Source organism: Pelophylax lessonae (genome assembly GCF_965119305.1).
Source record: "Pelophylax lessonae genome assembly, chromosome: 4".
Classification (NCBI taxonomy): Eukaryota; Metazoa; Chordata; class Amphibia; order Anura; family Ranidae; genus Pelophylax; species Pelophylax lessonae.
The window spans coordinates 512740077-512762930 of record NC_138771.1 but is presented as its reverse complement, the minus strand read 5'-3'; the positions used below and the strand labels follow the sequence as shown (position 1 = coordinate 512762930).

At 47.7% G+C, this 22854-nt stretch overlaps 1 protein-coding gene across 1 annotated transcript in view; it reads left to right on the top strand.

Moving 5' to 3' along the window:
• Positions 1-22430, top strand: part of LOC309553952 (solute carrier family 23 member 1-like) — a 77320-nt gene extending 54890 nt beyond the window's left edge. The window contains exons 11-12 of the mRNA XM_082255460.1: positions 7650-7745; positions 22008-22430. Coding sequence (XP_082111586.1) covers positions 7650-7745; positions 22008-22231 — 320 coding nt within the window. The 3' untranslated portion in view covers positions 22232-22430. The remainder of the gene's footprint in view (positions 1-7649; positions 7746-22007) is intronic.
• The last annotated feature ends 424 nt before the right edge of the window (positions 22431-22854 follow it).

Here is a 22854-nt window from a genome sequence, read left to right as displayed (position 1 = left end):
TGCCATATTCCATGTATTCATTATAAGCAATCATTTTACATCCAATTAAAGTGGACCTGTCCTCAATCCTTTTTTCATGTTAAATCCATGGGTGTAGTATGTCAATGTAACACTTCCAGGTATTTATTACCTCTCACAGAGATCACAGTACTCCCCCTGACAATGCCTTTATCTGCTTTTTCTCTCCAGAATGACAGTGCCCATCTGTTCAGGCATCACCCATGGTCATATAGATCCGGGACTGGGATGCCAGCTCAGAGATGACACAATTATGTAAATATTGGTGCCTGTGCAGTCTTTGGCTGTTGTAGTCTGATCACAGGTGGAAAGAAGATTGGGAAAATGCTTTATCCTGCCTGCAGCAGACTGATGACATCAAACGCACTGCCCTTGTAATCTGTAGCAGGTGTCATTGCAATGCTAAGGACACCCCAAACGCAGGATGCAAATACAGGGTTTGCCTACCCTGCCTCACATTGTACGGAAAGACCAAGCGACCAGGTAATTAGCTGAAAACGCACTGCACTCAAATCGCACAGGAATGCAAGCGCATTCCTAAGCAATTCCTGGTGTGAACAGTCCTTAAAGTAGAACTGTAGGCAGAATTTCTTTTTCAATTTGGATATAGCAAGGGAGGGTTATAAACCCTGTCAATTTTATTTTCGCCATTGGTGTCCCATTGTGGAGATTTTCCTTCACTTCCTGTCCCATAGCCAAACAGGAAGAGAGAGGAAATCCCTGCAAATTAAAGGGAATTCCTTGGGGACCCCCAGGTCACCAGAACTAGTGTCCCCATTGGAAGATTTCCCCTCTATTACTTTTCTGGGGACAACCCAAAAATACGATTTTTTTTAAGATCTTACCGTAAAATATTTTTCTCTGATGTTCAACGACAGACGCAGCCTCATCTCCATGCACTGAGTGGTTTATGTTCCTCCCATCAGGAGTAGTCTAGGCAGGAAAATTTGAATACACACGCCCAGGGGCATAAACCCCCACTGCACAACCCAGCACATCAGTTTAGTTTAAAAGCAGTGAAGACAACATATTCAAACCCCAAACAGAGGGGCGGGTGCTGCGTCTGTCGATGGACATCAGAGAAAAAGATTTTACGGTAAGATCTTACAAAAATCTTATTTTCTCTATCGTCCATCGACAGACGCAGCCTCATCTCCATGAACTGAGTGGGACGTCCCAAAGCAGTATAGGCATGAGGGGTGGGAAAATGCAACCAGACAGTAACGTCAACTTCAAGAGGCTAAACCTAGCCAACTGGGCAACATGGAGCTCAACCAAACAGGAGCTCACCCAGGTAAAAAGACCCCTAAGAGAATAACAAAAAAACATTCTCTTATGAAACAGCAGCCTGCAAAACCCAGTGGCCAAAAGAGGCATCCAAAGATGCCAACAAATCCACCTTGTAAAGTTTGGTAAAGGTGTGCATAGACGACCAAGTCGCTGCCTTACAAACTTGTACAACAGAGGCTTGATGGCGAAAAGCCAAAGAGGCACTCGGCACTCTAGTAGAATGCGCCTTCACAGGGAAAGGAGAAACCTGACCCTTGAGTGAATAAGCCTGAACAACCATCTGCCTGATCCATCTCGAAATGGTAATAGCGGACGCAGCCAAACCTTTGCGAGGACCGTCCGGAAGAACAAAGAGAGAGTCCGACTACCTGAAGGACTCAGTAACCATCAGATAAACCCTCATCACCCAAACCACATCCAGAGAGTGCAAGGCAGCTTCTTTGGGATGTTTAAGCTTGGGACATAAGGAAAGCAACACTATGTCCTCATTCAAGTGAAAATCAGACACCACCTTGGGAAGAAAAGACGGATTAGGGCGGAGGACCAATTTTTTTTTTTTTTTTTGAATAAACGTTTTATTGGGAAAAACAATAAGGCACAGTGACAAGTGATAACAATGTGGCACAATCAGCAAATATAAAGACAAATAGTATTACACATCCGAGAGCAACGTAGACCGCACCCAGGTGCAGGAATCTGAAATATGCAGTATATACAAAAACAAAGATAAGTCACGTGTAACCTGGCAGAACAAAATACACATTTAACACTTAGGTACGACTCGCATTAGAAGGGGCCGATGTGGCTCGGGCTCGAGCCCCACCCACATGGGCCCAAACAAGTGTGCAACAGGGCTAAATGCTCTCAGAAGAGGTAGTTGGAGAGTAATGGATAGAACAGCTAGGGGGAGAGGTAGGAACTCCGACCCAGCAGCTTGAAAAGATATGGAAGGGGGCGGTCAGGGGGCAGCAAAATGACGGTTTCGGAAGGTACACCCCCGGAATGGACACCCCCAAGGGGAACACGCTGCATCCAAAACCGGGGGACCACCATCCGCAAATGTGAAAGGACCGCTCCTCACTGAGCAAGGGTACGGGGGGAGGTAAAGGGGGTGGGGAGGGGTTAGTGGAAAACCAAAAGGAGGGGGGTGGACGCTGGGAGCGCCACGAGGCCGTGGGTTAGAAGAGCGGTAGAAAAAGGGATAAAGGAGAGCAGGAAAGGCGGACTAAGTAGGAAGGGGGTGAAACCAATTTATCCCTATGGACCACCAAATAAGGTGAACGACAGGACAGTGCCGCCAACTCAGAGACTCTGCGAGCAGCAGTGATAGCCATTAGGAAGGCAACCTTCTGTGACAAAGAAAGCAGAGAAATCTCCCTAATATTCTAAAAAGGAGGCTTTTGAAGAACAGACAAAACCAGATTAAGATCCCACAGCGGTAATGGGGATCTCCGCGGAGGAGCCAGGTGACACACCCCCTGAATGAAAGTGCGAAACAAACTATTAGTAGCTAACGGACATTGAAAGTAAATAGCCAAGGCTGACATCTGGCCCTTGATAGTGCCAAACACCAAGCGCTGCTCAACCCCTTTTTGTAAAAAGGCCAAAACCTTAGCTGTAGAGATCAAATGAGGATGCAGCTGCAGCGATTTCACACACTTTCCATGTACGATGATGGATCTTTCTAGATGTCGACTTCCTGGCCTTCAATAGACCTCTATTCCTCAACACCTTGTTTTTAACAGCCAAGCCGTTAAAGCCAGCGACCGTAAAGCAGGATGGAATATCGGTCCTTGAGATAGTAGATCTTCCCGCAAAGGAAGACGCCATGGAGGATCCATGACCATTTTTACCAGCTCTGCGTACCAAGATCGCCGAGGCCAGTCTGGTGCCACCGGAATGCCTTCCATCACCACCCTGTGAAAAAACCTTGGCAGGAGAATGAGCGGAGGGAAGGCATAGATCAGGCGCCACTGGAGCCACCAGAGCGTCTGTGGCGGTGGCCAGGGGATCCCAAGACCTGGCCACAAACCTCTGAACTTTCCTGTTGAGGCGAGAAGCAAACCGATCCATGTCCGGGGACCCCCACTGGACACACAGGCGATGAAACACCTCCAGATGCAGGGACCACTCCCCCCTGATCCAACACCTGACAACTCAGGTTATCCGCTTGCCAATTCTCCATACCCAGGATCAGGGCAGCCATCAGAAATTTTGGGGCCCCATACACAACTTTAGGCCTGGGCACCTCCGGGCCTGACCACCAACATTCCGCAGGGCCAGCCCTCTGGCCGCCCCAACAGATCTGCCCAATGGCCATCCCACAAGTCCTTCAGTGCACCCACTTCTATTTTAACACTTTTACAACTTAATACATGAAAATGAATCCAATCCAGCAAAGAGACATCTCAATCCAGTAAAGAGATGGCCTCATAGATTCAGCAAAGACATATCCTAATCCAGTAAAGAGATGGCCTCATATATTCAGCAAAGAAACATCCCAATATAGCAAAGAGGCAGCTTCATATTTTCAGCAAAGAGACAGCGTAATCCAGCAAAGAGACATCCCTTCAGCTGCATCAGCTTACTCTGCAGCCGCCTTGCTTTAGCATTTGCTAGTTACTACAGCAGCAACATCTCGGTCTCGTTGGTTGGGGCCTGGGTGGCCGGGCCCCTCGGAACGCCTGGGCCCCCTACATGTGTATGGGCTGTCCCCCCCTGATGGCTGCCCTGCCCAGGATGTGGACTGCAGAAAGAGCTGGAACATTGTGTTCCTCCCATACCAGAATCTTGGCCACCTCTTTGGCCACCAGGGCACTCCTGGTGACCCCTTGATGATTGATGTAAGCCACGGCCGTGGCATTGTCCGACTGAACCAGAGAGCCGTGTAGCCAACTCATCCAGTGAAGCAGGCAGAGCTTGATCGCTCTCAGTTCCAGAATATTGATCGGCAGGGAAGACTCTTTCGACGCCCAAGTCCCCTGAACACAGAGCTTTCCCAGCACTCCACCCCAGCCTGATAGGCTGGTGTCCGTGGTGACCACCGTACAAAACACCGGCAGGAAGGACTTGCCATGGCGCAGGACAGGTGACTGGATCCACGAGACCAAAGGGTAATGCCACGACTTGAAAGCGCTCCTCTGCCACCGCGAAGCGGAGGAATCTCTGGTGTCCCTCGAATATGGGGACGTGGAGATACGCATCTTTGAGATCGATGGAAGCCAAAAAATCCCCCTGATTCACAGATGCCACCTCCGACCGAATGGACTCCATTTGAAATTTCTGCACCCGCACAAAGCGGTTGAGAGCCTTGAGGTCCAGGATTTGACGCACCTTGCCCTCCTTTCTGGGCACGGTGAACAGGTTTGAATAGAAGCCTTGAGAGCGTTCCTGTTGGGAAACTGGCACAATCACCCCTTGAGCCAGGAGATCTCACACAGCCTCCCGCAAATCCTTCAAACACTCCGGAGACAGGTGAAGATTTGACTGAAAGAAAAACCTGTCCCCTGGCCGGGACCAGAATTTGATCTTGTACCTGGAACAAACCAGTTTGCAAACCCATTCATCCTGAATGAAGGAACTCCAGGATTGAAAGAAGTGCAGCCACCCCCCCCCACCCCTAAAATGGGTAAGGGCCCCCCTTAATGTTGAAGAGGACTTGTCTGCAGCCTTGGACTTGGCCTAGGGTTTCTTAGCACCTCCAGAAGTTCTGAACGGCTTACCTTATTCTTGCACCCCGGAGGCACGAAAAAAACATTTATGAGCAGAAAAGGAGGGACCCCGCTTGGAGGATTGAGGAAGTAGAGTACTCTTCCCGCCAGTCAGGCCCTTGATCAACTCATCCAATGAGTCGCCAAACAACCTGTCTCCCAGAAAGGGAAGATCAGCTAAGGCTTTTTTAGAAGCTTGGTCAGCCGACCAGCTTTTCAACCAGACCATACGTCTTAGAACAATGCCCACGGCTGAGACCCTGGCCACCAGGGGAGCCGCATCTATAGACTCCTCACACAGGAACACCAGAGCCTGGATCCAGCTGGTCCAACAGTTCCAGCTGTTCCGGAGGAACAGTCTCGGAGTCCATGGACTCCCGCTAACCCCTAATCCATTCCTTCACCGTCTGTGAGACTAACACAAACACAGGTTTCAAAATGGAACCCGCCAGCACGTGATGATGGCGGTAAAGGGATTCCACCCACCTATCCACTGGATCCGTAAAAACGGGGCAATCCTCCACAGGCACAAGAGTAGATTTATTTAATGTGGAAACAGGATGGTCCACTTTAGGTGGCACCGTCCAACGGTTGGAAACCTTTGGAAAGGATACCGGTGTTTAAAGCGTTTTGGCACCACTAACACGTGCTTAAAGTGGGAGTTCCAGCCTAAAATACATTTTTAAACTAAAAATACTCCTAGGACAGTCAGGGCTAGTGCATTTGAGCAAAGATCGCCTCTGAACTGTCCCCGGTTTAACTTCCCTGTAAGAAGAAATACTTACCTTGAAAATGTCTTGTCCAGCGCTGCTATCTCAGGTGTGGGCAACTGAAGCCAGAGCGTCCCTCTTCGTGTTCTCTTCGGTGATGTTGAAGTCCCAGAATGCCCTGCTCGTCACTTCTGGGGCAGGCGTGTCATCCCGCAGCTGGTTTTGCGCATGCCTAGAAGCTGTTAAGCAAAGAAAGACGAGTGACACCAGTGCAGGCGCATTGACTCCTGGGATTGATGACGCTCATCTCCCAGGAGTCAATGCAATGGAGGAAGTGACGTCGGGGGCCGCAGAGGGAGGAAGAGGAAGGAAGGTACGTTTATTTTCATTAAAAGCAAGGTAAGTGAAACAAAAAAAAAATTGAATTATCCAATTCTTTTTCAGGTTTTTTAAAGCTAACGAACAGTGCAAAGTTCATTTTTGGGTTGGAACTCCGCTTTAACGCGCCACCATTGGTCATTCACAATATTGTGAAAAGTGTCGGGACAAGGGAAAACCCTGTCAGCTTTGAGACTTTTGAGAGCCTAAAGCCACCCATGACCCTGCCGGCGTGGGCTCATTAGTCAATTTTAAAGTATCCCGCACTGAAATAATCAGGGCTTTCACCTAAGCACGTCTTAAGAAGACAGGTCCTCCTCACCATCTGACTGCAAGGACAGCGACCCCCCACTCAGGAAGGGGAGCCTCCAGGGCAACCACATTAGCCTCTGAATCAGAGGACACCTCCACAGATGGAGAAGGCAGTGGCCGTTTACAGCTATCAACCTTTTTTTATGACTAAATCCACTTTAGTTGCCAGGCTTTCCAGGGCAGCTGAAATCGCGGCCAGTGACTGCAATCCGGACTGTCCGGGAGTCGCACAGAATGGGTCTGAGGGTGAAATTCCAGTTTGGGACTCCATAGAGCAAATTGCAAAAAAATGGAGTACTGTAGCTTTAAGAACGACGATCACTGTATCCACCACTGATCGCAGGGAGCCCCTTTAAACCAAACTGATAGCAGAAAGTGCAAGGATATGCCCACATGGACCCTCAATACTTTACCACCTCAAACACACAGCCTCCTGAATCTTCCACCGCATGGAGAGAGAAGCAGGAAGTGACCTTGGCTCAGCAGCAGGAAATTACCACACAGGAAGTGTGTCGCCTGATAGGGATACACTGCCAAATAAAGTACCAGGGCTACACAAAGATGGATGCCCATACAAAACAATAGGAAGCTGCAGGGAAAATGGCTGCCCCTTACAAGTCTATGGGGAAAAAATTCCATTGCCCAAACCTAAGATGGTGGCGCCCACGGCGCACCATGTGGCTAGGGACCAACACATGAAGGCCCCAGGGACCACAACAGGGACCAGCAAGCCCAAGGTACCATGTCCCCCCCCCCCCCGCCCGAGCGCCAGAGCACTCCAGACACACAGCCCCCGCAGGAACAGGGAGAGGGAAGGACACGCTGACCGGGCACCAGGGGGATCTCTTGGGAGGCACAAATCCCATTATCCCGGAAGTTTGGCCCCCTCCCCCTTCCCCCGCCGCCGAGCCAATCCAAATGCGCAGCACACTTCGCGCATGTGCAGTAGGGACCCGCAATGGCGGCGGCAGTACTCGACAGCCGATGGAAACATCGGCTGCGGTGCCGACATCGCTGGACTCCAGGACAGGTAAGTGGCCTAATATTAAAAGTCAGCAGCTACAGTATATGTAGCTGCTGACTTTTAAATTTTTTTTTTTTTTGGGGGGGGGGGGGCAGAACTCCATGGAACTCCGCTTTAACGTAACAGCACAAGTCGGGGAATGGCTCCTTCCACTGGAGGCTTTCACATAGGGATATAACTAAGAATATGCATTTCTTTTCTTCCCAGGAATCAGTGGGCTAGACCAAGTGATCCTGGTGCTTCTAACTACTGGAATGTTTGTCGGAGGTTCCCTAGGCTTCTTTTTAGACAACACAATACCAGGTAACCAAGGTTTAGCACCTAACAAGACCTGTCTTTGTTTTAAGAGGTCAGTCAGGATCCATTGTAAATACCTGTTTTAGTTAGACTGACCCTTTTTAAGCGCATTAAAAATAAGTAAATATATACAGCATATGTAAATATACTATATTACTAAAAGTATTGGGACACATGCAGATAAACCTAAATGGCATCCCAGTCTTAGTCCGTAGGGTTCGATATTGAGTTGGTCCACCCTTTGCAGCTGTAACAGCTTCAACTCTTCTTGGAAGGCTTAGTCTAGAAGGTTTAGGAGTGTGTCTATGGGTATGTTTGACCATTCTTCCAGAAGCACATTTGTGAGGTCAGGCACTGATGTTGGACGAGAAGGCCTGACTCAGTCTCCGCTCTAATTCACCCCAAAGGTGTTTAATCGGGTTGAGGCTATGCCAATCAAGTTCCTCTACCCCAAACTTGCTCATCCATTTCTTTATTGACCTTGCTTTGTACACTAGTCCAAATCATTTGGTGGAGGGGGGATTATGGTGTGGGGTTGATTTTCAGGGGTTGGGCTTGGCCCCTTAGTTTTAGTGAAGGGAACTCTTAAGGCATCAGCATACCAAGGCATTTTGGACAATTTTATGCTTCCAACTTCGTGGGAACAATTTGGGGTTAGCCCCTTCCTGTTCCAACATGACTGCGTACCAGTGCACAAAGCAAGGTCCATAAAGACATGGATGAGCGAGTTTGGGGTGGAGGAACTTGACTGGCCGGCAGTCATGACCTCAAACTGATAGAACACTTTTGGGATGAATTAGAGAGGAGACTACGAGCCAGGAATTCTCGTTCAACATCAGTGCCTGACCTCACAAATGTGCTTCTGGAAGAATGGTCCAACATTCTCAGGGCCGGCCTTAGGTGTTCAGGCGCCCTGTGCGAGCTAATCCTGTGGCGCGCCCCCCCCCCGCGCATTTTCTTGCACCTTTTTTGCACTTTATTTGACTTTTTTCTTTTTTATGATCATTAATAACTTAGCCCCCCTTACATCAGAGACCCCCCCACACAGAGCCCCCTTTACATCAGAGACCCCCCACACAAAGTCCACCTTAATTTAGAGCCCCCCTACATCAGAGAGCCCCCCTCACATCAGAGACCCCCCCCACAAAGCCCCCCTCACATCAGAGACCCCCCCACACACAAATCCCCCCACACATCAGAGACCCCCACATCAGAGAACCCCCACACAAAGCCCCCCTCACATCAGAGACCCCACACACAGAGCCGCCTTACATCAGAGACCCCCCACACAGAGTCCCCCTCACATCAGAGACCCCACACAAAAGAGCCCCCTTACATCAGAGACCCCCCCACACAAAGCCCCCCTAACATCAGAGACCCCCTACACACACACCTAGCCCCCCTTACATCAGAGACCCCCCACATCAGAGCCCCCCCCACACAGAGCCCCCCACATCAGAGACAGCCCCCCACATCAGAGACAGCCCCCCACATCAGAGAGCCCCCCCCCTCACACAGAGCCCCCCCTAACATTTTTTTGAAGGAGACCTCACTTACCTTACCTCACGCTGTCTGCACTTTTCTTTAAACTTCCCGCCTACACATCCCTGGGGAGTGTGTGCGGGGCGGGAGGAGGAGGAGAAGGGCGGGGCGAGGAGGAGCTGACGATCCCTGCAGGGAGGAGGGATCTGTCACCGTGCGTGGATCGGAGGCTGAGCTGTGTGTAATACACGGCTTGCCTCAGACTGTCTGCAGGCTGCAGCAGTAGGTGAGGTGACCGAGGCACAGCCGCACAGCGGGAGGTAAGCGGCGGCCGCGGCCTGTGTTAACCCTGTCCAGGCCGCGGTCTCCGCTTACCTCCCGCTGTGCGGCCTGAATCGCCTGATCTTCTGTGAGCTGTGATGGCTGCACGGCGCCCTTGTTGCCCATGGCGCCCTGTGTGGCCGCACATCTCGCACACCACAAAGGCCGGCCCTGTATAGACACACTCCTAAACCTTGTGGACAGCCTTCCCAGAAGAGTTGAAGCTGTTATAACTGCAGAGGGTGGACTAACTCAATATTTAATCCTACGGACTAAGACTGGGATGCCATTAAAGTTCATGTGCATGGTTAAAGTTCATGTGCATGGATGTAAAGGCAGGTGTCATGTAAAGGTAGGTGTCCCAATGCTTTTGGTAATACAGTATTTATGAATACATTGGACCCCCCTTCCTGTTATACAGATGAGAATGGGAGGTATTTTGCAGTCCAGCAGAGAAGTCAGGCAGAGCTGAAACCACTGCTTGAGATTTCACTGCAGCATATTCAGCGTTGTCCGCTCTCTATGTACAGGAAGTTATGAGTACACTGGTGTTGTGGTTGGATAATTTGGTATTTTTCTGTACTTGCAGTATTTTTAAGGAACATGCTGAAATGTGCATGTATTGCAAATATGTACCGTGTGTTTTGTTTGTTTTTGCCCAGGCATACACTTTAAGCCCTTCTTCAGACTGCCACGGCTTCCCTGCGCAGCTACATCGTGGCTTGCATATGACTTCTTTAACCACTTCCGGACTGCCCACCGCATATACTGCAGCAGCGCAGCCCGGCTGCGCAAAATCATGTATAGGTACATGATTTTGTGCAGGGGTTCTCAGGGGCACATGTGCACCACTGGAGCGCCGCTCCCCCCTGTGATTAGACGCAGTAGGAACCAATCAGCGGGTCCGGCGTCCACAATGGCCACCGGCCTCCCGCGATCATGCAGGAAAATGACAGAACAGCCGTCTGCCTATCACAGAGGCAGAGGAGCTAAGCGGAAACACAGATCTCTCTTTTCCTCTAGCACATCCATCCCTCACACAGTTAGAAAGAATTCCTTAGGAGCACACTTAGCCCCTTGATCACACCTTGTTAACCCCTTCCCTGCCAGTGTCATTTATACAGTAACAGTGCATTTTCTTTTAGCGCTGATCACTGTATTGGTGTCACTGGTCTCCAAAAAGTGTCATAATGTGTCAGATTTGTCTGCCGCAATGTCGCAGTCCCGCTAAAAATCGCTGATCGCTGCCATTACTAGTAAAATCAGTTAAAAAAATAAAAATGCCATAAATCTATCTCATAGTTTGCAGACACTCTAACTTTTGCGCAAACCAATCAAAATACACTTATTAGGATGTTTTTTTACCAAAAATATGTAGCAGAATACAAACTGGCCTAAATTGATGAGAAAATTTGATTTTTAAATTTTTTTTTTTATTGAGAATGTTTCATAGCAATCAGTAAAAAATATTTTTTTTTTTCTCAAAATTGTCGGTATTTTTTTGTTGATAGCGCAAAAAATAAAAACAGCAGAGGTGATCAAATACCACTAAAAGAAAACTTTTTGTGGGAAAAAAAAGACATTAATTTAATTTGGGTACAGCGCCGCACAACCGCGCAATTGTCAGTTAAAGCAACGCAGTGCCGTATTGCAAAAAATGGCCTGGTCATTAAGGGGGGTAAAACCTTCAGGAGCTGAAGTGGTTAACAGAAGTCCATGCAAGTCGTGTTGAAGTTGCTTGAAAGTAGTGCAACCTTTTTTTTTTTTTTAAAGTCAGAGCGCAGCAATTAGAACGGTTCCATTGGCGTTAATGTGGCGTGACTTGTCATGCTATTCGAGAGTTCAAAGTCATATGACAAGTCGTTGCAGTGTGAACCCGGCCTAAAGCAACTTCACAAATGTGAGGGGCGAGTTTTTTTTTTTTTTATATACAAATTGGTCTTGTTTCTCCCTTTTGTAAACACATAAACTGCAATCAGTCCCAACTCCTCCCATATTTTCTCCATTTAGCTATTACCAGAGGTGGGGGACTCGAGTTACATGACTTGACTCGAGTCAGACTCGAGTCACCTGTTTGCAGACTTGCAACTTGCTTGACAGAATTCATTAAATGACTCGACTTGACTTTGACTTGCGACCTATGACTTGCGACTTGACTTTGACTTGCGACCTATGACTTGCACTGACTTGACCCCCCGCTGCTTTGGTGTGCCGCCCTCGACTGTCTCCGGCTCTCGGCTGCACTGGTTGCTAGGGAAGGCCAGCCCGATTGGCATCTAGTGACGTTCTGAGTGTGATCAGGACCCATCATGCACAGCGGAGGAGGATCCTCCTCTTCGGATCGTCCTCCTCTCCTCCGCGCCAAGAAGACTGGCTCCACCCACCTCCTCCCTCATGTGCTGTGCAGCTGGCCGTGGAAGAAGGTAACTAACTACTAGCGTACTGTGTGTTCCGGCTGTGGAAGAAGGTAACTAACTACTAGCGTACTGTGTGTTCCGGCTGTGGAAGAAGGTAACTAACTACTAGTGTACTGTATGTTCCGGCCGTGGAAGAAGGTAACTAACTACTAGCGTACTGTGTGTTCCGGCTGTGGAAGAAGGTAACTAACTACTAGCGTACTGTGTGTTCCGGCTGTGGAAGAAGGTAACTAACTACTAGCGTACTGTGTGTTCCGGCTGTGGAAGAAGGTAACTAACTACTAGCGTACTGTGTGTTCCGGCTGTGGAAGAAGGTAACTAACTACTAGTGTACTGTATGTTCCGGCCGTGGAAGAAGGTAACTAACTACTAGCGTACTGTGTGTTCTGTTCTGTAACCTCACCTGATGTGCAGCTTTAAGGCGTCACTCACTTTGGGGTTTGGGGACTAATGCTGGGTTGGCTGAACGGCCTGAGCCTCCTAAAAAGAACCCCTCCCATATGGCTCATCCCTGAGAAAGAATACACACACTTTATTGAGCATGACTGGCAGACGGACAAGGCCACTGCTAACTGTAAGGCAATGTTGTCATTCTGCAACAAGAAGCCCCTTCCACATTGCTGCAATTGGTAGGATCACCAGGTAAAAATCAATGCAAAAAAATCTCTAATGACGAATAACAATAAAAACAGCACACTCTGATCAGAACTGTGCACTCCCTGAACACTCACAGTATAAATAAAAATTGCAGTTAAGGCTAGCAAAGGAACCACCTTTCAAATTAGAACCAATGAGCAACCACAACTGCTCTTATAATAGATCCAAATATGAATATAAGAGATGTTAACTGGTAGAAAAGTAATCTCTTAAAGAAATATGCATGGATATGACTGATGTCGCAACAGTAAATCTAATTGGAGAGGAAAGGAAACCATTAAGCTGGAAAAAAGAAAGGTAACATCTTCAATCTATTTAACGAAAGAGTGGGGCAACAGACATGGCCTACATTATATGGCCTACATATATAAGGGTTGAACAGGGTGAGGGTCTTTTGTATCGTAAATTGGCGTACAAGGACATTAGGGCCAGAAGGATGAGGCGTCCTTCCAAATCGCATGCAGAGGTGTATCAAAGGTGTGATATTAGAAAGCAAATAAGGGATTAAATGTTTACGCTTGCTAACAATTAATTATTATTTCTCTATCGCTCATTGACAGACGTAGTCTTCTTGATTCTCAAGAGCTGGGTTATGTTGTCTCCGCAGGAGTAGGACTAGGCAGAATGACAAAACGTTCTGGCTCCACCCTAGGGGCAGTCCCTGAGGGTATATCCTCCCTCTCTCTGCTACAGGGAATCAGTTTTTTTCTGTCTAGTCAGGAGTAAGGACCTAAGTTCCTTGCTGGGATCTTTTGGTCCTGGCAAGACTTTTTTTCTTTAAGGAAAAGACATTTTTTAGGTAGTTTTCTCCAGTGTTTTTTTCCTGTGAGATCTTCAAGCAAAAATGCCGGACTGGGCGACACTTGTGGTCACCCCAGCCGGCCTACGAGCGCGCGCAGACCATGGCATTGCGCTTGGTCGGCCGCGACATATTCAAGTAAGTATGCGGGGCCGGGCGACGGGCTGGATGTTGAGATCCAGTGGTCACCCCGGTTTCTGCCTAAGAGCGCGTGCAGACCAGTGCGCTGAGTCGGCCGCGACGGAGTCCCAGCAAAGGGACTGACTTTGCGAGTTAAAAGCTCGCTTGGACGCCAGGTACCAGAGAGTCGAGGCGTCCACAAACCCCCACCCCGGTGGAGAGGGTATTGTGAAGAGAGGGTGCCTGTCGGTTCGGTATGGTGAGTAAACGTTCCCTTTTTTCCTCATTATGAGGCAGTATATATTATGGGCCCCTCCATATATGGTCAGTATATATCTGATACTTACAAGTCCCCCTTGTAATACAGCATGTGTTTGTGGGAAGTGGACTTGGTTCAAGAGCTAACACTCTACCCAGCAGACTGTAAATTACAGCAGACATAGGAGGTATAATCCTACCTTATGTGCAGTGTATCTCTGTAGATCCATATGTCACCTCTTAGCAGAGTGCAGGTGGATGTGCTGGGAAGACGATATCGGCGGTCCGCCGCCATTTTGCCGTAGACCGAATGCATGTATGTCCTCAGGTCACGCCGGCCGCCATGTTTTTGGAGTCTTATGTCTCTTCTATGGGGGCGGCCATGTTTTGTGAGCCCAGCTACCTCGTGGAGGGCTGGGAACGCCGGAAGGCGTACACAGGGGGCGGAGCCACGCCTTCTGCCCGGGAAAAAAGCAAACAGCTCCTTCCAGTCTGTGTAAGACAGACGCTGACTGCAGTTTGTTGGAAACTGCACTGCATCGGTTGGTGAGCCTTGGGGGTCCCTCTCTCTCTCTCTGGGATCGAGAAGCAGGTACTCTGAGGGGCGCTATTGCGCTAGGGGGAGACACACAAAAAAAAAAAAAAAGAAAAAGTTTTTTTGTTTTTGCTGGCAAAGGTGTCCTGTATTAACATGGACCCTGCCACTCATGTATCTCCTCCGGATCCCCTCGAGGGGTCTGCGGGATCCTCCAGCACCCCATTGACAATTGAATCTTTGTCAGCTATTATGGAAACTTTTGTGTCCCGGGTGGAAGTGGCTTGTCAGGGATAGGGCGCAAGAAAGCGACCCCCGCCTAACCCCTTATTATCTGAAACTTCGGATTCAGACTCTGAGCCTATTTCTGCAGTTGCAGGTACTTCATCTGGTATTGGTGTCTCGGGTCCTGTCTCTTCAGACAGTGAGGAGGATGTTTCGGCATCCGCCATAGCCCGAGAGGAAGCGTTGGTAAACGCACTCATTGTATCTGTTCAAGAGACTTTAAGGTTACAGGGTACTCCATCGGAAATAGCTGAAACCGAGATCCCTTTTGGGACTAAAAAGCGCATCAAAGTGGCGAAGGTTTTTCCATTGCCCAAATGTTTTGGCAATCCAATCGAAGAAGAATGGCGTCTGCCAAAACGCACTTTTAATATTTCTAAACGCATTGACAGGCGTTATCCGTTTGAGGAAACCCTTATTAAGAAATGGACAGAACCACCTGTGGTGGATTCACCTATTGCTAGATTGAATAAAGCCACGGTTATTCCTTTAGAAGACGCTCCGTCTTTTAAAGATCCAGTGGATCGCAAGATAGAAGCTATGTCTCGCACCATGTTTTCCTTGATTGGATCAGCTTTCAGACCAATAATTGCTATTGGTCTAGTTTCACAGGCTGTAACTGAATGGACCAAGTGGTTACGCCGGGACTTAGAAGAAGTCCCTCAGGCGGTATCAGATTTGTTGGAACAAATGATACAGGGGTTACAGTTTGTATGTGATGCGGCGTTAGACGCCACTCCATTAATGGCGCGAGCATCAGTCTCAGCAGTGGTTCTCAGGCGTACACTGTGGCTAAAAGGTTGGTTAGCCGACCAAGGTTCCAAAAAAGCATTGGCTAATATCCCCTTTTCAGGAGAGCGTCTATTTGGAGCCAACTTAGATGAGATCGTTAAGGATCTCACCGGTGGAAAAAGCACCTTTTTACCGCAAAATTTTAAAGGTAGAGGAACTCGTCAAAGACGAGGGCCTTCTTTTTCTGCTCACAAGAGGTTTTTTCGTCCAGCGGGTGAAAAAACTAAGTCCTCCAAAGCTCCTACAGGAGGCGTCAGGGGTCGTTGGTCGGGCAAGCAAAAGCCCACCCCCTCCAGACCTGAAGATAAACCATCCAAAGCCTGAAGGTGCGCCCCCACCCATAACTGGGGTGGGGGGACGTCTTCGCCGGTTCCCGGATCCATGGCTTTCCAGAATCCCGGACAATTGGACAAGATCGAGTTTCGATCTCTCCCACCGGCGCGATTCTTCCCTTCCAATATCCGTCTATCCGCAGATCGTTTAGAAGATCTGAGGAGAGCAGTCACAGATTTACTACAACAAGGAGTGGTAGTCCACGTTCCTTGGACAGAACGGTTTCAAGGGTTTTATTCAAACCTGTTTACAATACCCAGGAAAGAGGGCAAAGTGCGTCCAATTCTGGACTTAAGAGCACTCAATTCTTTCGTCAACATAAGAAGATTCAGAATGGAGTCCATTCGCACGGTAGCAGCCTTCCTGCATCCAGGGGATGTCCTAGCGTCCATAGACATCAAGGACGCCTATCTTCACATTCCCATTTTCGCAGGACATCAGCGTTTTCTACGCTTTTCCGTAGAGGAGAACCACTATCAGTTTGTGGCGTTACCTTTCGGTCTCGCCACGGCTCCGCGGGTCTTCACAAAGGTGTTGGCCCCAATGTTGGCACTTCTGCGCCAAAGAGGTATATTGATTCTAGGTTACCTAGACGATCTTCTGCTTCATGCAGAGTCTCCTCAGACCTTGCTACAAAACATAGAAATTACTATGATTTCTTTACAGGAATTCGGGTGGCTGGTGAACCAGCAAAAGTCATTTCTGGTTCCCACCCAGAGGCTCGAATATCTGGGTCTAATTCTAGACACAGTCAGGACGAGAGTTTTCCTTCCGGTAGGGAAACTTCGAAAGATTCAATCAGCAGTCCAGTTGTTACTGTCCAACAGCTGGTCTTCCCTTCGGACGTGCATGAGGGTTCTGGGGTTGATGGTGGCTTCATTCGAAGCAGTCCCATTTGCCCAGTCCCATACCCGAATTCTTCAGCAAGAGATTCTTCTCAGATGGAATCGGAATCCGGAATCCCTGGACAATCAGATACGATTGAGCAAACAGACCAGAGAGTCTCTGGTTTGGTGGCTTCGGTCTCCAATGCTCAGCCAGGGAAAGTCATTTCTGCCAATATATTGGACGATAGTGACCACGGATGCCAGTCTGTCCGGATGGGGAGGAATTCTTGGTCAGTTATCTGTCCAGGGACTTTGGTCCCCGGAAGAATCCAGGTTACCGATAAATGTATTGGAACTGAGAGCGATCAGACTTTGTCTGATTCACTGGACCGAGCAGCTCCAGGGCAGCCCGGTTCGGATCCAGTCGGACAATGCCACGGCCGTGGCTTATGTCAATCATCAGGGGGGCACCAAGAGTGTCCGAGCAGCCAAAGAAGTGGCTTGCATTCTTCGCTGGGCGGAACGATTTGTTCCAACAATCTCTGCGGTGTTCATTCCGGGCGTGGAGAATTGGCAGGCAGATTATCTCAGCCGTCAGACCCTGGATCAGGGGGAATGGTCCCTCCATCCAGACGTTTTCCACCAGTTGTGCCTACGGTGGGGCACCCCGGAGGTGGATCTGTTGGCATCACGATTCAACAGGAAAGTTCAGAGATTCGTGGCTCGCTCCCGCGATCCTCTAGCAGAAACCGCAGACGCACTGATCGCCCCGTGGGGGCAATACCAGCTAATATATGCCTTCCCTCCTCTCGCGTTACTGCCAAGACTTCTTCGCAGGGTAGAGGAGGAAGGAATCCCAGTAATCCTGGTAGCTCCGGACTGGCCTCGTCGAGCTTGGTACGCCGACATGGTCAGACTGGTGGCGGACGTCCCATGGAGACTTCCTCTCAGGGAGGATCTACTGTCTCAGGGACCGATCTTCCATCCTGCTTTACGATCGCTGGCTTTAACGGCCTGGCTATTGAGACCCAGGTGCTGAAGGACAAAGGTTTGTCAGCTTCAGTTATTCCTACTCTAGTTGAAGCAAGGAAAGCGACTTCCAGAAAGATTTATCATCGCACATGGAAGTCCTACATTGCATGGTGTGAACCTTTGGGGTTCCGTCCTCGGTCTTATTCGATTAGTCGAATATTGGCTTTTCTGCAACAAGGGGTTGAGCAGAAACTGGCCTTGAGTACTATCAAGGGTCAGGTCTCAGCATTAGCCATCTTCTTTCAGAAGCCTTTGGCTACTCATTCCTTGGTGCGGAATTTCATCCAGGGGGTGCGACATCTGGCTCCGCCAGTGCACGCGCCGTTACCCCCCTGGGATCTTAATCTAGTGTTGTCGGTTCTTCAGAAACCTCCCTTTGAAGATATTAGGGAGATTCCTCTACCCACGTTGTCCCAGAAGGTGGCCTTCTTGGTGGCTATTACTTCTGCACGCAGGGTGTCAGAACTGGCCGCATTATCTTGTCGTTCACCATATCTGGTGGTTCATAGAGATAAGGTGGTTCTTCGTCCGAATCCATCCTTCCTACCAAAAGTGGTTTCAGAATTTCATCTGAATGAAGAAATTGTATTACCTTCCCTGTGTCCTAAGCCCAGTCATCCTCGGGAATTTGCTTTGCACTCCTTGGATGTGGTCCGGGCGATCAGGGTATACTTGAAAACGACAGACTCGTTTCGCAAGACGGATTCACTTTTTGTGATCCCAGATGGACCCAAAAAGGGGTTGCCTGCATCTGCCGCGACCATTTCCAGATGGATCAGACAGACGGTAGTGCAGGCTTATTCTATTAAGGGTCGGGAGCCCCCGTTCCCTGTTAAGGCGCACTCCACTCGGGCACTTAGTGCGTCATGGGCCTTTCGCCATCAGGCGTCAGTGGTCCAGGTGTGCAAGGCGGCTACCTGGTCGTCGGTGCATACCTTCTCTAAACATTATAAAGTTGATGTAATGGCATCGTCTGATGCCTCATTTGGCCGCAAGGTTTTGCAGGCCGCAATTTGAGGAGACCAGTGGTCTACCTCGTGGGTTTTTTTCCGTTGGAAAAATTTTTCTTTAGCCTCATTCTTTGTTTATAATGAGCCTTTAAAACTTCTAGTTTGGCACCGGTTGGGCCTTCTAGATTGGATTTGATTTTGTCAATCCCACCCCTCATTTGTGGCACTGCTTCTGGATGTCCCAGCTCTTGAGAATCAAGAAGACTACGTCTGTCAATGAGCGATAGAGAAAAATGGATTTTTGTAAGAACTTACCGTAAAATCCTTTTCTCTTAAGCTCATTGACAGACGTAGTACCCGCCCCTCTATCATTGAGTTGGGTTGGGTTAAATTCTCTGTACTGCTTTAAACAGAACTGATTCCCTGTAGCAGAGAGAGGGAGGATATACCCTCAGGGACTGCCCCTAGGGTGGAGCCAGAACGTTTTGTCATTCTGCCTAGTCCTACTCCTGCGGAGACAACATAACCCAGTTCTTGAGAATCAAGAAGACTACGTCTGTCAATGAGCTTAAGAGAAAAGGATTTTACGGTAAGTTCTTACAAAAATCCATTTTTGTATATTGGCAACACTGCTGCTAAATGTGATTACGGTAATCATCAGCATATTTTTGGGACAAGAAACAGATTATGGATTAAATTATGAAGGTACCATTACGTTTACATGTTCGAGGAATAGAAAGGTTTACTTTAGGCTTAGCCTCAGCCTGGAAAATGAACATTACCTGTGCTATTATGTGCTAGCTATGTACATAGAAATTTGTGCAACTGCATTGCATTAACCACTTTACCACCGGAGGATTTTGCTGTCTTACGTCCAGGCCACTTTTTGCGATTCGGCACTGTGCGATTTTAACTGACAATTGCGCGGTCATGCAACGCCGTACCCAAACGAAATTTATGTCCTTTTTTCCCCACAAACAGAGCTTTTTTGCTGGTATTTGATCACCTGTGCGATTTTTTTACTTTTTGCGCTATAAACAAAAAATTGCAAAAATTTTGAAAAAATAACAATGTTTTTCACTTTTTTTTTATATAAAATTCCCCCCAAAAAAATGTAAAAAATCTAAATTTTTTATCATTTTTGGCCAATTTGTTTTCTGCTACATATTTATGGTAAAAAAAAAATCGCAATAAGTGTATTTTGATTGGTTTGCGCAAAAGTTATTGCGTTTACTAACTAAGGGAAAGATTTCTGTCATTTTTGGTGTTTTTTTTTTTAACAAGTAATGGCGGCGATCTGCGATTTTTTTTTTTTTTTTTTTTTTTTTTTTTTTTTTTGCAGGACTTCGACATTGCGGCGGACAGATCGGACCCTTGACTGACATTTTTGACACTTTTGGGGGTACCAGTGACATTACTGCAGTAATCAGTGCTATAAATATGCATTGTTACTGTAAAAATGACACTGGCAGGGAAGGGGTTAATTTATGCCTGGTGCTTACTGACATGTGTGGGGGGGAGGTGACTGAGTGACGCAGGGACAGATCGCAGGTTCAGCTATGCTGAACCCTGTAATCTGTCCCTGCCTGTCACTTAGGAGATCCGCCCGCTTGTGTTTACACAAGCGGGCGGATCTCCACACTCGATTCCCCGACGATCGGGGAAGAGCGGCGGTGATCACCGCCGCTCCTCCCCTGGCCCGACTCCCGCTGTGACTGAAAACGCGGGGTCCACAAGGGGCGGAGTCCAGCGACGTAGGTCTACATCGCTGGACGATAACAAGCCACATTGCTGCAGTAGCAGCAATGTGAGCAGAGCTAAAGTGGTTAAAATACCAAAGTCTTGGTTAATGAATTGGGGGGGGGGGGGGGTTAACAGCATACTCCCCAAACCTCACAGTGTATACAGCATTAGCCATGTACATCCTCTGTGTGCCATCCTATACTTGCCATGTACATCCTCTGTGTGCCATCCTATACTTGCCATGTACATCCTCTGTGTGCCATCCTATACTTGCCATGTACATCCTCTGTGTGCCATCCTATACTTGCCATGTAACATCCTCTCTTGTTTGCCATCCTATACCTCCCATGTACATTCTGTGCCATGTGCCCTCCTGTACATGTCCTGTAAGTCATCTCACTGTGCCATCCTATATCTAATATGTACATCCTCTATACCTGTCATGTGCATCCTCTGTGTGCCATCCTATACCGGTCATGTACATGAGAAAGTACTATCCAATTAAATTTTTTGCAATGCATTTTAAGTGGCTATTATTCTCATCACCATTCAAGTGTCCAGATGTTGGCATTGTGTTCACTGATTTAAATGTTAAAATGTTTGAACTTAGTTATTTTCCCCCTCAGCAAGGATTACATTTTTTCAGGCTTGTTGGCCGTTTAATTGCTGAGTGTTCTGCTCCTTGTCTGCTGTTTGGGCATTCAAAATGTTTCTTTAATATGCCAAGTAAAAAGCACTAAGCAGTTTTGTTAATGTTGGAAATAAAATAAAACATTTCCTGTGACCACTGACTTTTAACTGATTTAAAGGTGAAAATTGGGGTAGATCAGTATTTTGACTTGATTTGTGACTTGACTAAAACAAATGACTTGACTTGCTTGACTTCTAGCAGTACACAAAATGAGGTTGAAGGATTGTAAGAGGTGCATGAAAGTCAGCCAGCCCCCAGTTTGACTTCTAGCAGTGACTCGACTTGACTTGCTTGCTTTTCGCCACAGTAACTTGGGACTTGCTTGTGACTTGAAGGTTAAGACTTGAGACTTGCTTGTGACTTGCACATGTGTGACTTACTCCCATGTCTGGCTATTACTATTATTTTTGCTGGTTTTTATTTTATATTCAGTTAATTTAATAAAAATGTTCACACTGAAAATTACATTTTATTTTTACAGTCTTTATTTGATTTGCAAATAACTTTGCCATTATTTTATGGTCATATTAACCACTTCAATACCAGGCACTTTCACCCCCTTCCTGCCCAGGCCAATTTTCAGCTTTTGGAGCTGTCACGCTTTGAATGACAATTGCGCGGTCATGCAACGCTGTACCCAAACAATTATTATCCTTTTTTTTTTTTTCTACAAATTTGGTTACAATGTGGCCTGCTGTGACTGGTCACAGCTTATGACATGGTAAAGGGCCTATGTCATAGGCTCTTTATCGGGATCAGAGATGCGTTGTGTCAGAGTGACACACCGCATCACCGATCGCCCCTCTGCACACCCTCGCGCGGGCGGCTTATCCTGTCATATGACACCCAGTCAGGATAACTTAACCACTTTCCAGGCGTCATTCTGCTATACGGCGAGCGGGAAGTGGTTAAACAGGACAAATCACAGAATAAAACTGCCACTTTTTTTCACACTAGCAGTTTCTTTGAATAGCCATAAATCTGGCCATTTTCACAGGATGTTTTCTTTTTTCCTTACTTATGCAGGCACAAAGGAAGAGCGAGGAATCATTGCTTGGAAAGAGGTGAACGGTGAGACAGACTTGGACTGCTGCGATGTGAGCAATATATATGACCTTCCCTTTGGCATTGGAACAAAATTCTGTACCTCCTCCTGGCTCCAATATGTCCCATTCTGTCCGAAACCCAAAGAAATGCCTTTTGTGACTGAGAACGGAGACTTGAACAGCTACACGGAGACAAAGCACTGATGGCGTACAATGTGTCTCACAGGTCAAGGACATTACCAGACGGCTGAACGTTGGAAGCTCCAGGAGGCACCTTTCACTGCCGCAACAGATGGGAAACAAAATGTCATAGAAAAAAAATTCCAGACTATTTAAATCAGATGTTTATATACGAGAGGCATTCACTGAAACTCTCCACACATTTAAACTGTGCTTTGTTTAACCTACCTGTAATTCTCCCTTTTGTTAAATACCCATCCTCTACACACCAGCTGAAATTTTAAAACCAGCTGTAGTGCTCGCTAAAATGGCTTAAAGTGCTACTAAACCCAGGAGCCTGCATTCACTATATCTGGTCTCCTACAGTACATGGAAATGCAATTATTTTAGTAAATATAAACTGCTAAATACCTTTTCTCATCAGCAGTATATAGCGGTCTAGTGATTTCTATCAGTGTTTGGTTAAAGCTTGTAGGATGAGTTTTCATTCTCCCCTGAATATCCTATAGGGATGCAGAACCCCTGACCCTCTATTTAGACCAGGTTTGTCCAACCTGCGGCCCTCCAGATGTTAGAGGACTACATCTCCCATACTCCCTTGCCAGCCTCTTAGCTGACAGAGTAGTATGGGAGATGTAGTCCTGCAA